The 17,360-nt window shown below is 36.6% G+C and overlaps 1 protein-coding gene across 1 annotated transcript in view; it reads right to left on the reverse strand.

Annotated features, from left to right (window-relative positions):
* Positions 1-393: 393 nt before the first annotated feature.
* The window catches only part of TMEM244 (transmembrane protein 244), a 36,123-nt gene continuing 19,156 nt past the window's right edge, over positions 394-17,360 (reverse strand). Inside the window, exons 2-6 of the mRNA XM_040238877.1 lie at positions 13,070-13,155; positions 11,143-11,216; positions 7,832-7,957; positions 3,231-3,275; positions 394-1,383 (exon numbers count right to left, since the gene is read on the reverse strand). Coding sequence (XP_040094811.1) covers positions 1,289-1,383; positions 3,231-3,275; positions 7,832-7,957; positions 11,143-11,216; positions 13,070-13,155 — 426 coding nt within the window. The 3' untranslated portion in view covers positions 394-1,288. The remainder of the gene's footprint in view (positions 1,384-3,230; positions 3,276-7,831; positions 7,958-11,142; positions 11,217-13,069; positions 13,156-17,360) is intronic.

Raw genomic sequence — 17,360 nt, forward strand, 5'->3', positions numbered from 1 at the left:
AACTGATGAACACAAAGTAGTTTTTGGAAGGTTATCTGGAATATATACAATTAGCATGACGTTTCTTAGAGGTTGAATGCATGTCTTTAAGGAAGAAATAGACTTTTAGGATAAAAAGATCCATTTTGGAAACAATTCTAGAGATAGTTTCTAATTGTTTCCCAAGATGTTTTTGTGGGAGTGTGTGTGTTGGGGGTGGGGGTTGGGGGACAAGGAGGGTTGTCACTTTCCTATCATTTTTCCTATGCTTACATTTTAATCGTAACCATGTTGTGCATTTCTTTTGTATATGGACATCTTTAGTTGTACTAAAAAGTGGGAAATATTTGACATATAAATATGTCTTAAACATATAAATTTTAGATATATAAATTTAACTCAGCTCAGTTTTAATACAATTCAACAAGCATTTATTGAATAACCATGATATAAAAACCATAGGATGACAGTACAGAGCTAGATAACCTTAAAAAATACATCGTTCAAACTGCTGAGACCTTACTTCTTAAAGTGTGGTCCGTGGACCAGCAGCACAGGCATTTCCCAATAATTGTTAGGAATACAGAATTTCATGCTCCATTCCACCCCTTCTAAACCAAAATCCACACTGTAACAAGACCTCCAGGTGACTCAAATACACATTAAATTTTGAGAAGTATTGTGTTAAAACACCATAATCTAAAGAAAGATGTAGGCACTAACGCTTTTTAGAAGGCAATATTCTCATAAGAAGTGCTCTAACAGATACTGTGGGACAATAATAAGAATCTAATTCTGGTTACAAGGATTTGCAGTAATTTCAAATCTGCCTTTTTCTATGTTATAGTTTCCACATGACGTATGAGCATTTTCTAAACTGTGCCTCTGGTCAAATATGTTTGAGAAACAACACATGAGGTTATCAACTACTACTTAGTGATGCTGTGTTCACAATAGCATGTTAAAGATTCTAAGAAGTCCAAAATAAATAAGCCTGTTTTACTAATATACTTAAACATGAAACTTTTCTTTGCAAGGCATTATTAACATTGTTTGGAACTAGGGTTCTATGGAATATACTTTGGGAAACACTGTATTTATGACTTTGCATATTTTGCTCATGAATTCTTTACTAGGATTCGTTTGCTCTCCATTAATTTCTCTTGTTTCTTTTTACAGTTAAAAAGCATCTAGTCTTATTACAGTTAAAATGTATCTAGAATAAATTCAACCTTGAAAATAGGTGTGAAGAAAAAATACAGTCTAGCTTGGATACCATATATGTAATAACATAGAATTGGCTGTTCTGTTAGAAATCATCCAGATCTGGATAGATAAAATTATCTTTGAACAAACAGTATGCTAAAGTCTGGCCTCCACATATCATTGAAATTAAGCCGAATCCTGCAAGTAATGAAAGGGAAGTTTTGGTTAACTACTAATAATGAATAATTCATTGGTGAGATTATGAATAAGAACAATCATCATGACTAAAATAATGTTCCTGAAACTGACACAGCATTTGCAAAAGAGGAGTTTATAGATTCAGCTAAAAGAGAGTAGGTATGTATTCTGTGCTGGTAAATTATTGAAATTCAAAACTTCCTTCAGGGAATAGGTACATGGTTCTGTCAAATTAATGTTAAGGAGCTCTTAAAACTCAGAAATTCAAAGACAACAGAGTCAAAGCACATGCCAAGGAATTTACAGTGCTCAATTCTTTTAGCTCATGTGACCTGCAATTTGTTTGTGTTGTTGCTATTTTAAAATATTCTTTATAAGATATTTTCCCCCTCTAATTGTAAAAGAAAAACGTGCTTACTAATGTGGAAACTATTTTTGAGTAGAGAAAAGATTTTGAACACAAGAATTCCACCTACCTGAGATATTTGGTTTTATGAAAAGGCCTTTAGCTCTGATTTCATTGGCCTAATGATTCTTGTTTGTTTTAAAATATTAATCTAGCCTTACAGGGCTCCCATAAATCTGTTGTTCCTTGCAAGGCAGTAACTCCGTAACTCCCATGAAAAGTAAAAGTTGCTGAGGTAAGTGCCCTTTGTGAGTCAGAGGCCTGGCAGGACCACACAACTTCCCCACACAAAGACGCACATCCAGTGTGAGACCACAAGATAGAATTTCCAAGATGTTTAGCCACTATTCTCTTACTTTTAAATTGTTAATGCAAAGAAAAACCAAAGAAGGCTACCTTGGACATCATTGGGCAAGTGTCCTCTGAGGAATCCAAACTTGATTATTGAAACTGAAATCGTTACCCAATTATTTTAGCAAATTCTATAAGTTCTTTCATTATGCCAAAGTTGACTTTCCTTGTCATCAGGGTTGCATTTGATATGTGACTAAGCTGGCTAGGCCTCAATAAATTTTGTAGTACTGTAAATAAAATCCCCAGAGAGAAGTTCTTGTTTTCCACAGAGACAAGATGATTTCCACTTGGGCTCATTAAAGTATTTCTTTCGGTATCATATTTTCTGATTTATTAAAAATTGACATCTTGGGAAGGTTTATGCAAAATAAAAAATCTACTTTCTACAAGTGTTTTCTGTATGCACTAAACAATATTGGAGAATTATGGATATGCAAGGTAAGTAGAGAATTAAACTTGAGGGAAGGGGGTTAGTAAATAATATAAATAATACTGGTACTAAAAGTAGATAACTTTAGGAGAAAGAATGTGGTAAAGTGCTGCATTCCCATTTCTCATTGATAAGCATGACAATAATTAGATAACAACTATTGCCAAGCTTACTGAAAAGAGAAAATCTAAAAATATTTTGAGGCCAGTGTCTGGCTTAATCTAAAGAAAAAGCTTTAGAGAAGTCTTTTACTTGGCTAATTTTCTTAGTACGTATGTGACTGATGAATTCAGTTGTTCAATTGGTGGATAAAAAAAATTGAGATAAAATAGTTTTCTTTCTTCTGTACTACTATAAAGACTATATTGTCATTCATGGAGAAAGATAACTAAAAGAATATGTCACAAATATATATCCAATGTTTTATCCTAGAATGATAAAACCATTGACTAATCTGGTCCAATTATCTGACCCCCATAAAAATATTTTATGCCACTAGTTTATTTATAAATATATATTTCTATTAAATAAGTATCATGTATATGTATCATATATATGTATATAATATATATATCATATATATGTATATAATATATATATTTATATAATATATATATTTATATAATATATATCTATATCTAATCTCTCTATATATACCTAAGGCAGCCCACCAATGTGACGTCAAGGGGAATTCCAGCATAACTGCAATAGAAAAGAAAAAGGTCTTGTTCATTTTTGAAATACACATTATTGTTTTACTCATGAAGAAATACTTGTTTGGTCAAATCATATCTTCATAACAAAGAGAAATCTTGTCTAAATTCATGAAATCAAGTAGCGCCAAAGTGGTACTTAAGTCATTGTCTAAAAAGGTCATTTGTTAAGTCAAGTATTTGAAACTCCTCTCCTAGGAATGATGTCATGATCTGTCAGATTCTCAGATCAAATTCACACGGTCGACTTGAAGTCATATGCAGCAGAAATGATCCTAAAACTGTTCTGAATCCCCAGTACCTGGCCCTCTGGAGTTCTGGGTGACTTTCCTCTGAAAGATCTATTGAGCAATATTTTTAAAGTGTTTTTTATGTGCCATGTATTGAATGATTAACTTGTAACTTCTCTGGATCCAGAAAACCTATTGTCTGAAGGCTGAGACCCTGAAGACTGAGCCACCATATGCTCCAAAATCTTTCTTACAAATATCCTATGACTGTCTTCCAGGAAAACTTAAACCCCAAAGTAAAATAGAGAATTTGAGATGGGCTTCACTGGTCCTCCAAGTTACTAAAAGAGTTTGTATCTGAGGAAACTGATGCTAGGAGATTGATGTACTGGCATTTTCTAATAGCACTGAGGCTGAGACATAGCAATTCATTTTGAAATTGTGTGTTCTTAAGTCAGAGACTGATTATCCCCATCAATAGATCAGAGCACTGAAAATATGAGTGATATTTAAGTAGTTACATAGTAGTTAAACACAATCTCCTGCAGCAAGAGGACAGCCCATGGATTCCAGAGAAAACAAGAGTTGACTCCTAAGTCCTACTGCGACCTGTGGGAATTCCAGGGCTCTATTCCTTCAATATGAAGGCCTGTTGAATCAGGAGCATGCAGTCACGCATCCTTCAGTGAACCTTAGGCAATAGTTTGAGGGATTTCAGTGAGGATGACTTCACATCAAAACTGGTTATTCTCATGTAATTAGGGTTGCCAATCAATTATCGGGCTCAGTGGTAAATAATCCACCTTTGATGAAAGATGCGTGGGTTTGATCCATGGGCCAGGAAGATAACTGGGAGAGATAACTGGGAAATGGCAACCTACTCCAGTATTCTTGCCCGGGAAATTCCATGGACAGAAGAGCCTGGTGGACTACAGTTGACAGGATCACAGAGTCAGTCATGACTGAGCAACTAAACATAAGTAGTTAATAAATAATAATAACGTTGAGTTATAACTTGTGGTTGATTACCACTCATGCTTTTACTAATGTATTTCTCTTTAATAATGGAAGGCAGTAAGAAATAAAGTTACAAGGGAAGAGTAAACCTTGAATAAATGGATGAAGGAATCGATAAAATTACCTTTACTCAGTAATTATAGGCCAAACGCCATGTCAGACAGCTGCTCTCACACAAGCTTCACAAGACACCACCCATTTTGTAGATGAGGAAATTATGTCTAGCAATATAAATGATGTTATATCTTGCCTCAGACAAACATCTGACAGAAAGTTAGGACTGGGATTTGAATCTGTTTTATTCAAACTCCAAAGCTCACAAGTAAAAATAAAAATCCTTTAGTCTTAGAACCTGGTGGTGGTAGTGGTTTAGTCGCTAAGTTGTGTTTGACTCTTGAGACCCCATGGGCTGTAGCCCACCAGGCTCCTATGCCCTAGGGATTTCCCAGGCAAGAATACTGCAGCAGGTTGCCATTTCCTTCTCCAGGAGATCTTCCCTACCTAGGGACTGAACCTGCGTTTCCTGCACTGGCAAGCAGATTCTTTACCACTGAGCCACAAGGGAAGTCATATTTTTGTTAAAATAATTATTAGGAAGTTTGCAAGCCTGGAAGTACAGATTTCCTCAGGCCCTAGCTCCCAGTCTTTGGCCAATATCTGCTTCAAGAAAGGATTTGGAGGGAAAGAATTCTAACAGCGGCAAACCCTTTACAACTGATAGCAAGTTGAATGGGAGCAACTGATAAAAAGTTGAATGAGAGAGAATAGGAAACTGCTACATTTCAATACCCTCTTCCAACAACACAAGAGAAGACTCTACACATGGACATCACCAGATAGTCAACACTGAAATCAGATTGATTATATTCTTTGCAGCCAAAGATGGAGAAGCTCTATACAGTCAGCACAAACAAGACCGGGAGCTGACTGTGGCTCAGATCATGAACTCCTTATTGCCTAATTCAAACTTAAACTGAAGAAAGTAGGGAAAACCACTAGACCATTCAGATATGACCTAAATCAAATCCCTTATGATTATACAGTGGAAGTGAGAAGTAGATTGAAGGGACTAGATCTGAGAGACAGAGTGCCTGATGAACTATGGATGGAGGTTTGTGACATTGCACAGGAGACAGGAATCAAGACCATCCCCATGGAAAAGAAATGCAAAAAAGCAAAATGGCTGTCTGGGGAGGCCTTACAAATAGCTGTGAAAGGAAGAGAAGTGAAAAGCAAAGGAGAAAAGGAAAGATACACCCATTTGAATGCAGAGTTCCAAAGAATAGCAAGGAGAGATAAGAAAGCCTTCCTCAGAGATCAATGCAAAGAAATAGAGGAAAACAACAGAATGGAAAAGACTAGATATCTCTTCAAGAAAATTAGAGATACCAAGGGAATATTTCATGCAAAGATGGACTCGATAAAGGACAGAAATGGTACGAACCTAACAGAAGCAGAAGATATTAAGAAGAGGTGGCAAGAATACACAGGAGAACTGTACAAAAAAGATCTTCATGACCCAGATGATCATGATGGTGTGATCACTCACCTAGAGCCAGACATCCTGGAATGTGAAGTCAAGTGGGCCTTAGAAAGCATCACTATGAACAAAGCTAGTGGAGGTGATGGAATTCCAGTTGAGCTATTTCAAATCCTGAAAGATGATGCTGTGAAAGTGCAGCACTCAATATGCCAGCAAATTTGGAAAACTCAGCAGTGGCCACAGGACTGGAAAAGGTCAGTTTTCATTCCAATCCCAAAGGAGGGCAATGTCAAAGAATGCTCAAACTATTGCACAATTGCACTCATCTCACACGCTAGTAAAGTAATGCTTAAAATTCTCCAAGCCAGGCTTCAGCAATACGTGAATCATGAACTTCCAGATGTTCAAGCTGGTTTTAGAAAGAGCAGAGGAACCAGAGATCAAATTGCCAACATCTGCTGGATCATGGAAAAAGCAAGAGAGTTCCAGAAAAAGATCTATTTCTGCTTTATTGACTATGCCAAAGCCTTTGACTGTGTGGATCACAATCAACTGTGGAAAATTCTGAAAGAGATGGGAATACCAGACCACCTGACATGCCTCTTGAGAAACCTGTATGCAGGTCAGGAAGCAACAGTTAGAAATGGACATGGAACAACAGACTGGTTCCAAATAGGAAAAGGAATACGTCAAGGCTGCATATTGTCCTCCTGCTTATTTAACTTATATGCAGAGTACATCTCATGATGTACTCTGAGACACGTTGGGCTGGAAGAAGCACAAGCTGGAATCAAGATTGCCAGGAGAAATATCAATAACCTCAGATATGCGGATGACACCACCCTTACGGCAGAAAGTGAAGAGGAACTAAAAAGCCTCTTGATGAAAGTGAAAGGGGAGAGTGAAAAAGTTGGCTTAAAGCTCAACTTTCATAAAATGAAGATCATGGCATCTGGTCCCATCACCTCATGGCAGATAGATGGGGAAACAGTGTCAGACTTTATTTTGGGGGGCTCCAAAATCACTGCAGAAGTTACTTGCAGCCATGAAATTAAAAGACGCTTACTCCTTAGAAGGAAAGTTATGACCAACCTAGATAACATATTCAAAAGCAGAGACATTCCTTTGCCAACAAAGGTCCTTCTAGTCAAGGCTATGGTTTTTCCAGTGGTCCTGTATGGATGTGAGAGTTGGACTGTGAAGAAAGCTAAGCTGAGCACTGTAGAATTGATGCTTTTGAGAGTCCCTTGGATTGCAAGGAACTCCAGCCAGTCCATCCTCAAGGGGATCAGTCCTGGGTGTTCATTGGAAGGAATGATGCTAAAGCTGAAACTCTAGTACTTTGGCCACCTGATGCGAAGAGTTGACTCATTGGAAAAGACCCTGATGCTGGGAGGGATTGGGGGCAGGAGGAGAAGGGGACGACAGAGGATGAGATGGCTGGATGGCATCACCTACTTGATGAACATGTTTGAGTGAACTCTGGGAGTTGGTGATGGACAGGGAGTCGTGGCCTGCTGCGATTTACGGGGTCGCAAGGAGTTGGATACAACTGAGCGACTGAACTGAACTGAACAGTTCAATACAGTTTTGAATTGGACAAATGTAGCTAATCAAAACCTCTCTGAGGAAATGGTAGAGGAAACTGATGGGGGAGAAAGTGTGAAGGAGGTGATGAAGAAATTTTATCATCAGTTTTTATTATTTCTCCACCAGAGGACACTATGAATACAACAAAGTTTTACTCTTATATGTCGATTTAGGTACAATATCCCGATTGAATGCATTTTGTTTCCTTTATTTTAGTTTGCTTACCAGTTGAAGTGATGGCAACATGAAGAATAGTTACTGAAATACCATAATCCCAAACCCACTCTTCCACTACCAGAACGAAAAGTAATCCACAAACAAAGTAGGTGACCTCTGTTGAGACTAAAAGAACTGCAAATAAAAGGAAGAATAGAATTATTGGGAATTAGAGCAATTAATAATTCTAAAACACAATTAGTAACAGGACCACCACAACTTATTCTGCAAAAAATTTTTATAAGAAACTTTTAACATTCCATCTCTTAACATTCCTCAAATTTGAATAAGAACTTTAAAAATATTCCATCTGTTAATAAATGTTGGACTTATAGAGAAATAACAGTACATAATTTCTGTTTATATTCTTTATATTTAGCATTTTAGAAGGTAAATACAATAAAGAAAAGTTACAAAGTAACTGATCTGTAACTAGATTTCAAATCTCATTTGAAGATATATTAAAAACTAATGAAAAATTCAGCTCTGGATTTTCAGAAAAAAAATGTTAATAGTTTATTGAACAATAATGTTTCTTTAGTACCAGTTATTGCCTTACTTGGAAATGAGTTCCTTTGTGTCTTTGTAATAAAAGGGTATGTTCAGATAGTCATCTGGGAAACATAATGGATAACCATGGATGAAAGAACGTCTCATAAATGACTTGTGTGGATGGAAGTACTTTTCTAAATCCAGAATGCTTTTTCAGAGTGCTTTCCCTGAACATATATAAAGAGCTAGTTATTCCTAGGTCAGTACCATAAATCTCTAAAAGCCTTGAACATGTGAAGAGTCAACCTTTGCCTTTTTCCTTGATATAGATCTTAAGATTGTGGTGGTTCCAAAGATGAGATTCATCAAACTTCAAAATGAAAATACATGTGACATACCACCAAGGTTCCTTCATAATGATATCAATTTCCATAAAAGTTACCTTGCTTTTAAAACACAGAAAATGATAGGTATGCTCATATAAATAATTAACGAATTGATCAGTCTAGGCAGGCTATTTTACTTTTTTTTTTTTTTTGCTTTCAAAGCTAAAATTAAAATAGTCACATGATCTGTTATTGTGCAGAAGTAATTTATTAACAGACACGCCAGCCATTGCCTAGTGGGTCAGCAAGACATGAAATAAGTAAGGAAGTCTCAGGTGCTAGCCTCTTAAAAGACCTCACACTTATTCCTCTTCAATTCTACTTCATTCAACTCAACAGATTTCTAAAATTGAATGGAGGACTCCTACTAGCTCCTTTTGTATTGTATGGAATTACAATTATAGCATGTCCTGATCTCTGGGACTCAAGGCTGTGGAAGGAGCTATACAGAGGTATCGTATTGCTGTTAGCTCTTCCCATCACATCTCCATTTCTGCCTTCACCAGTGGCTCACGGAGCCTCCATGTTACTATAAGGAAATAGAGATGCCTATTTTATCAGTATTTACAGATTTTACAAGTTAACTTGCAGCTGCTTAGAGACAGTGATTTCAGTCTTGAACAAACTGTATTTACATATATTGATAGAGGAGGATTGTGCTTTGTCTATGATATGAGACAGCATGATTTAAAGGAAGTCATACAAAATTTGAAGTCAGGATACCAGTGTTCTAGTCTCACCTTATAGCTTAAGAGTGCTATGACCTTGAGTAGGAATATAACCTCTAGGTCAGTCTAATTATTCCTTGATAAATTGGGAAATGGATTACTATCATATCTATCTCAAAAACTGTTGAGAGGATTTTGTTTTAGAACAAAAACAGTTTATAATCCAATCTCTATGATGCAAGGGAAAGATGTTAGTAGTCAAATGTCTCAATAGGACTGACACTTTTCAGTGTCCTTGCTAAGCCTGATCTCCTAGGTAACAAAACTGTTGAAACAGACAAGAGCCTGACCCCTCAATACATGCTCAAGGCTCTGAGATTACTCTTACATTTTATCTCCGAGATTAAACAAGTCTGGATGCTCAAAGCAATAACTTTCAAGAGTTATGACACTTATCTCTCCAAGCCCCAAACTAAAGATCTAATAGGCTAAGGGTTTATTGATATCTTTGTACAAATGTTAGTTGTTTTTTGAGAGAACAACGTTGACTGCGCATGGCATTCTGAGGATTTTCACTAATCTCTGCTATGTCAAAACACAGCTTTCTCCAATAAGCCTGTGTCTGTCCTATCTATCACTAACCATCTCAAATGCAAGAATTAAATAACAGTTGGATTTTAAATCTCTTTCTCTACCCCAAACACACAACCCATATGTAACTCTTTCTTGTGACTATTTCTTTATCATTTGTGGATCCACTTGGAAGAAAAAGTTAATTCAATCCTCAACAGGGAAATGTGTGAAGTAGAAGTTAAGATAGAATGCTAGAACTCATATCTCATTAGAATGAAAGTTTCTTGTCCTAAGATATCTTTGTCTATCCCAAATTGAATCAATAACGGCATGAAAAAAGCTTACCCATTTGAAGAGGCTGTTCTGAAACTTTTAGTTTAAATTCACTAGTTCTAGCTGACCAAGTTTCCTATACAAGTCACATTTGGCTTCAGGCAATTTTTGTATATTTGCATATTTGTTCCAAAAAAAGATGTCCAGTGGTTTTCTAAAGAACTGCACTGTTCGAAGAATCCACAATTCATTTTTTTTTAAGTGTGGGAAGAAATTTAACAGAATGTTAAGAATAATTATTTCAACAAAAATAGTAAGTTTAAAAGAGATAAAAAAATTTTCCTACTATATTCTGTCTTATCATTTTTCCTTTGCAACAAGTTTTACACTATTTTGGGGAAGGAAAAAAATCAAACTAAGCAGAAATGTACATAGCAGAAAATGAAAGTCCTCTGTCATTCCAGCTGGGAGATAACAGTTTGTTGCATAATTCTCCAGATTTCTTACCACTGACATGATGTATTTTACTCTATTCTACAAAAATGAATAATTATACTATAAAAACTCTTTTGTAGTCTTTATTTTCCATTTCGTATGTCACAAATATCTTTCTACATCATTCCATTAAGCCATTTTTCTGCCTTTTCTTTGAAAAATATTTAATGCACAAAATTTTATCCATAATATCACTAAAATAAAAATTCATTTAGGAAAACTATCTTCTTATTTCATCCTATTCAATCTTTTAGCAATAGTCATTTTTAAAAAAATGATGGCACTTTTCCACATTTTTGGAGTCAGATATAGGATACAGATGGCTGAGAAGAAGGCTTGATATTTTTAAAATTTTTCTAAAACAAAAACTATTTTGATTTTTGGAGGCATTTATTTCACTAATTAACAAAGATTGGAAACTAAAACCAGTTACCTTTATAATTTGTGTTGAGCCATGAAGGATTTGTTTTGAAATCAAATGGTGCCAGGACATCCAACTCATACACCCTGAGGATGTTACAACGAAAATAGTTTACTCTGGAGGAGGTAGTTCATAAGGTTGCACATTAACATTTTGCACCTCAAATGTTCCCATACAAGGACAAGTCAGCTTTAATCACTTTGTGGCACATTTAAAAACTGGCTGACTTGAATGGAAGCCAAATATCTTCTTTATCCACACTGTCTTCTTTGTCCAATGAAGTCTGTTCTCCAAGTGGACTTCATTGTATCTGAGGTCTCAGCTCTAGTCTTGGAGGTCCCTTCCGTCAAATGTGGGTGTAAAACCTCATACTATGATGAGGGCATATACTGGGAAGCAACAGAGCCCAGCTCTAATTCTGATGATGCTATTAACTGTGAACTTGGGCAGTTGCTTAACCTCTCTGAGCTTTCATTTCTTACCTGTACATTGAAGCAATTAATCTCTGAGGTCCCTTCCTGTTCTAAAATCTGAGTATACACTCACATTAGACATAAGATGAGTCTACATTTTCATAGTAGACATAGAAGACAAAGTTACAGTTACCAAAGGGGAAAAGCTTGAAGAGGGATAAATTACAAGCTTGGGATTAACAGATACATGCTACTACATATAAAATAAACAACAAGGACCTACTGTATAGCACAGGGAACTATATTCAATATCTTGTAATTATCTATATGGGACAAAAATCTGAATCACTTTGTTATACACCAGAATCTAACACAACATTGTAAACCAACTATATATCAATACAAAAGTAAAATGATTTAAAATGGAAAAAAAAGAAAATTAAGTCTGACTATAAACTCTGCATCTCCTAACATGCCCAAGTTTGTGGTTGTGTGCAACTGGTCAATCAGTTATCTGCCTCCTGGGGCTTTAAGTTACTTCAAATTCCTCACCTCTGATTCACATTAACTACAAACCCTTGGAATCCCATGCTCAGAGAACTCTGACTATTCTAAGACCTTCACTGCTCTAGGCACTGTCTCACCACCTCCAGTCCCAGGCAATAGCTGAAACTATGTGTGAACATACCAGACTTCTCCTCAGGGGGCTTGCCTGCAAGCAAGCTTTATAGCATCATTCCCACTGCAAAAGTCAATATAATCATTTCTGGGCATTGATTTGCACACTGAAATTGAAAAGTCCCAATTCCCTGCTTACATAATAAAATTCAGTTGTATAAACAATCAATTTCTAGGAAATTCTTTGTAGCTATACATAATGTATTTCAAGGAAATCAATATATTGGCAAGTAAATCTGTAAAGATAAAATCCAACCTTAACAAGACAAAGAAAAAATACCTTAAAAAAAAGCCTCACACTTAAAAATATCTTTAAAAATACATGTATTACTTGGTCCTCATGATAACTCTCTTTTGATTATTACCTTCACTTGACAAACGGAGATAATTGAAGTAAGAGAAGCTCTCTGGCTTAGTCAGGATGATTGAGGAAGTTAGTAAGAACCTGGGCTGGAATGCAGATCTCCTGACTCTCAGTCTAAAGCTATTTCCAGTATTTACAGAAAATATTTAAATTGGATGTAGATTATATCTAAATTCCCTTCTAGTTCAAATGCCCTCTGATCTCTGATGCAACACCAGCCCAGGGAGTAATAACTTCACTTTCTTTCTATGATCATCCTCATAAGAGGAACAATCCTACCTGGTTCTATTCATTTCATGATTGCTACTCGTATCATTTTCAAAGATGACACATTTGCTTAGTTTCACTTAAAAAAAAAAATGAAGAAAATATACCGTGGGAAAAAATCTGCACCCTTTATTCAATACACGTTGAGTATTCTATGTGAATTTCTTTCGTGTTGGATCTGACCTTTTGAATTGTTTGAAGGTGATATTGTACTTACTTGAGCATCACACAGCACATGCCCAGAACCACGTAGTACACAGTGTAGAAAAGGATGACACATATGAGAAGGTTCTGCCAAACAACCTGCAGAGAACACAGGGGTGAGCTCCAAGAGCCTGGGCTTTTTCACATGGTTGTTGGTAAGGAATCTGACAAACAAAAGACAATGAATGACTGCTAGATCACGTTGGCTAGTCTTGTTTTGCCTGGAGACCTATGGCTTGGGAAGGACTTCAAAGTACACAATAAAAGTGTTGCCGACTAGAGAAGCTGGCATAGTACATGTCTGCAGGAAGGGTTAATGCAGTACATAAATCCACACTACCTATCCATCATCTACCACAATAATATTTATGTTTTTACAAAATTACATAAATTTTACAAAATTTATGTTTTACAATAATGTGTCAATATTTATGTTTTTACCTGGTGAAATGATTCTAAATCGCAGCTGCCATGATAGGAAAATATGAGAAAGGCTAAGAAATTTTGAAAAGTATAAACAAAAAAATTATGCAACAATAGTTAAATTCCTGTGCTAGAGTTTACAGAGCAATTGGCTAAAACACAATAGATGGTCCTGAGAAGGATTTTACCACCTGTGAGACTTAAGAAGGAAGAACTGCAGATGAATGAAGAATAGATGGATTATTCAACAAATAGTGTTGTGAAAATTGTCTAACTTCTAGATTAAAAAAAAAAAATCTCATTAGATTGCAGTCTTGTATGAAACACCAAAATAAACTTCAGATGGATTTAAGGTTTAAATGTCAAAAACTAGAACAAGAGAAAACATGTGCAACATATATCACAGGCAAAGGGTTGATATCTGCAATATTTAAACACATTTGAATATAAAAGAGACAGACAAACCAATGAAAAAGGGACAAGGTATATAAATAGGCAGCTCATATGAATAAACATTTGAAAAGCCAATGAGCAATTGAAAATGTTTAGAAGACCTCATTATTGATCTTTTAAAATATATTCTTGTGAATATAGTAAAAATGTTAGCATTTCATATGGGATTTTTTTTTGTTTGTTCTTCTCCTTTGGAATCTTTTAAGAAGTCATCTTATTTACTCAACCCTTAACACTTTAGGATAGCTCTTTTCTCTGAATAACCGATCCACCAACTTGACCGAGTCTTTTAATTGGCTGGGTGCAGAAGGAGCCCTCCTTCTGTAGAGGCAAGAAGAGAAGACAGTAGCACAGAGCCCATCACAACCAATTGGCTGAATGGATTAAATTTATAGATTTACTAACAACTGACTTCTTTCAACTACTAAAACTAGGTGACCTCTTGGGCCTAAGAGGGCCATAGGAAACCCAGGGTTCATATGAGACTCCAGAGTTTTGAGACCTTCAGAACCCTACCTCTCTCTCTCCCCACCCCATGTCATTCTTGGCCTCTCATACCCTTTGTCTGTAGACTTCTCTTTGCTCACCAAATCCCTTCTCTTTCTGCCCATTGTTCTCAACCTCCTTTTGCTTTTCAATATTTTCCATTCATTGTCTCCTGTTCTTTCTTCCTTCATGACCCTTCTTTTGTGTGTATTCATTCACTAAGTCAGGTCTGACACTTTGTGACTCCATGGACTGCAGCAGGCCAGGCTTACCTGTCCTTCACTTTCTCCTTGAGTTTGCTCAAACTCATGTCCATTGAGTCAGTGATGCCATCCAACCATCTCATCCTCTGTTGCCCCCTTCTCTTTCTGCCCTCAACCTTTCCCAGCATCAGGGTCTTTTCTAATGAGTGAGCTTTTTACATCAGGTGGCTAAAGTATTGGAGCTTCAGGATCAGTCCTTCCAGTGAATATTCAGGGTTGATTTCCTTTAGGATTGACTGGCTTGATCTTCTTGCTCAAGAGTATTCTTGAGCACCACTGTTCAAAAGCATCAATTCTTTGGTGCTCAGCCTTCTTTATGGTCTAACTCTCACATTGGTACATGATTAATGGAAAAACCATATCTCTGACTATATGGACCCTTGTTGGCAAAGTGATGGATGTCTCTACTTTGTCTCATTTGTAGAGAAGATGACTTAGAGGTCAAGAGAAAATATGAAAGCTTCACCTGAGTTGAAGGTCCACATACTGTTCCCACATTTAAGTTGGGTCAATTCCTGCCCAGTTGTTGGGATGAGGATCTGCTGATGGAATATGAGTATTATGATAGGGAGCAACTTTGGGGCTTCTGCAGTCTTACAGTTTTCTGAAAGGTCATATATCTGGATTTGCTTTACTCTTTATTCTATACATTAATATAAATTTGCTTTTCTTTTAATTTGGGCATTAATAACCTCTAGTTGAAATATTTCTAGATGATTGTTTACTCAATTTCCATCCAAAAAAGATAAATAATATGTAGTCTCTATACTAATATGTAGTCAAACATGAAACTTTTTTTATTTCTATGTTAATCCTGAAATTTAAGTAACATTTTAATTTTTAAATATACTTATTTGCTATAGAATTTTGCTTTCATAATCCAAGCAGAGGATTGTGCTTCACACTTTGAAAACCCACAAATGCTAAAAATGTGTAAGATATCTGGAACTACTTTTTAATGAAATCATAATTTGTGAGAGAACACATTTATTGACAAATTTATAACATATAGGTATACCTACTTTCCCCAACAAATTTATAAAACACTGCTTGTCAATAGAATGGTATAATACATATTTTAAAACTGTTTTGTATGGAATATATTGAAAAACAAGGCACTCTTTTTATAAATAACTATTTTTCCTGCCTGCATAATAAATCTAGATTTTCAAATCATAATTTTCCTATAAGCAAATTCAGTTGCCTCTAGTAATTTCTGCCTATAATCTTTTCTCTATACAGCCTACAAAAGTAACTTTCTAAAAGGCAATCAGACCATGACATTCCCCTACTGGCTATCCTTCAATGGCCCCACACTGTCATCAGGATTCATTCATCCATTTTTTTCATTTGACAAATAGTCACTGGGCTGGGTGGCATTGCAAGATGAACTGGATGTGGTCCCAGGCATAAATACCCAGTGTAGCAGTGTCCATCAACTGTATGAATATCAGAACTCACATTGAGGCCCTGTTAAAACAGATTTCTGGGCCCTAGCCCCAGACTTTTTTATTCAGTAGTCCTAGGGTGGGCTCGAGGAATTTGCATTCCTAACAAGTTTCCAGGGGATGCTAGCACTGCTACTTCTAAGACCAAGCTTTGAAGACTGCTGATCTAGAGGCAAGACTGGTGGATGGCTATAATACAGACAGAAGCTGGGATTGAGGAGTGTACACAGTGCTATGGGGCTTCCCTGGTGGCTCAATAGTAAAGAAACCAGCTGAATGCCGGAAATCTGAGTTCAATCCCCGGGTCAGAAGGATCCCCTGGAGGGGGGCATGGCAACTCATTCCAGAATTCTTGTCTAGAGAATCCCATGGACAGAAGCGGCTGACAGGCTACAGTCTAAAGTGTTGCAAAGAGTCCAACACATCCGAAGCAACTTAGCACGCATACACACACAGAGTGCTATGGAAATCCGAGCGAGAGACAGGGGTTTGTGGAGGGTAGGGTGACAAGGAACATTTTTCCAGGGGGAAACATTCAACACTAACATTCATTGTAGGTTAACTGTGTACTTCCCTCATAGCTCAGTTGGTAAAAAATCTGCCTGTAATGCAGGAGATCCTGGTTCGATTCCTGGGTCAGGAAGATCCCCTGGAGAAGGGAAAGGCTGCTCATTCCAGTATTCTCGGGCTTCCCTTGTGACTCAGCTGGTAAAGAATCCGCCTGATTTGCATTTCTCTAATAATGAGTGATGTTGAGCATCTTTTCATGTGTTTGTTAGCCATCCGTATGTCTTCTTTGGAGAAATATCTATTTTGCATGTCAATGTATGGCAAAACCAATACAGAATTGTACAGTAAAAAAAAAAAAAAAAAAAGTAAAATAAAGCAAACAGGTAAAATTATTTTAGTAATATATTTTATCTAATCCAATGTAGCCAAAATATTATCATTCAAACATGTAATAAACATAAAGCGTATTAAAAAAAAAAAAAAAAGAATCCGCCTGCAATGCGGGAGACCTGGGTTTGATCCCTGGTTTGGGAAGATCCCCTGGAAAAGGGAAAGGCTACCCACTCCAGTATTTTTGCCTGGAGAATCCCGCAGACAGAGGTGGGCTACAGTCCATTAGGTCGCAAAGAGCTGGACATGACAGAAGCAACTGAGCAGCACACACCCGTCATCTCATGCTTGCGTCATCTCATGTAATCCTCATAAAAATTCTGAAAGATAA

The sequence above is a fragment of the Oryx dammah genome, unplaced genomic scaffold (genome assembly GCF_014754425.2).
Source record: "Oryx dammah isolate SB20612 unplaced genomic scaffold, SCBI_Odam_1.1 HiC_scaffold_4, whole genome shotgun sequence".
Lineage (NCBI taxonomy): Eukaryota > Metazoa > Chordata > Mammalia > Artiodactyla > Bovidae > Oryx > Oryx dammah.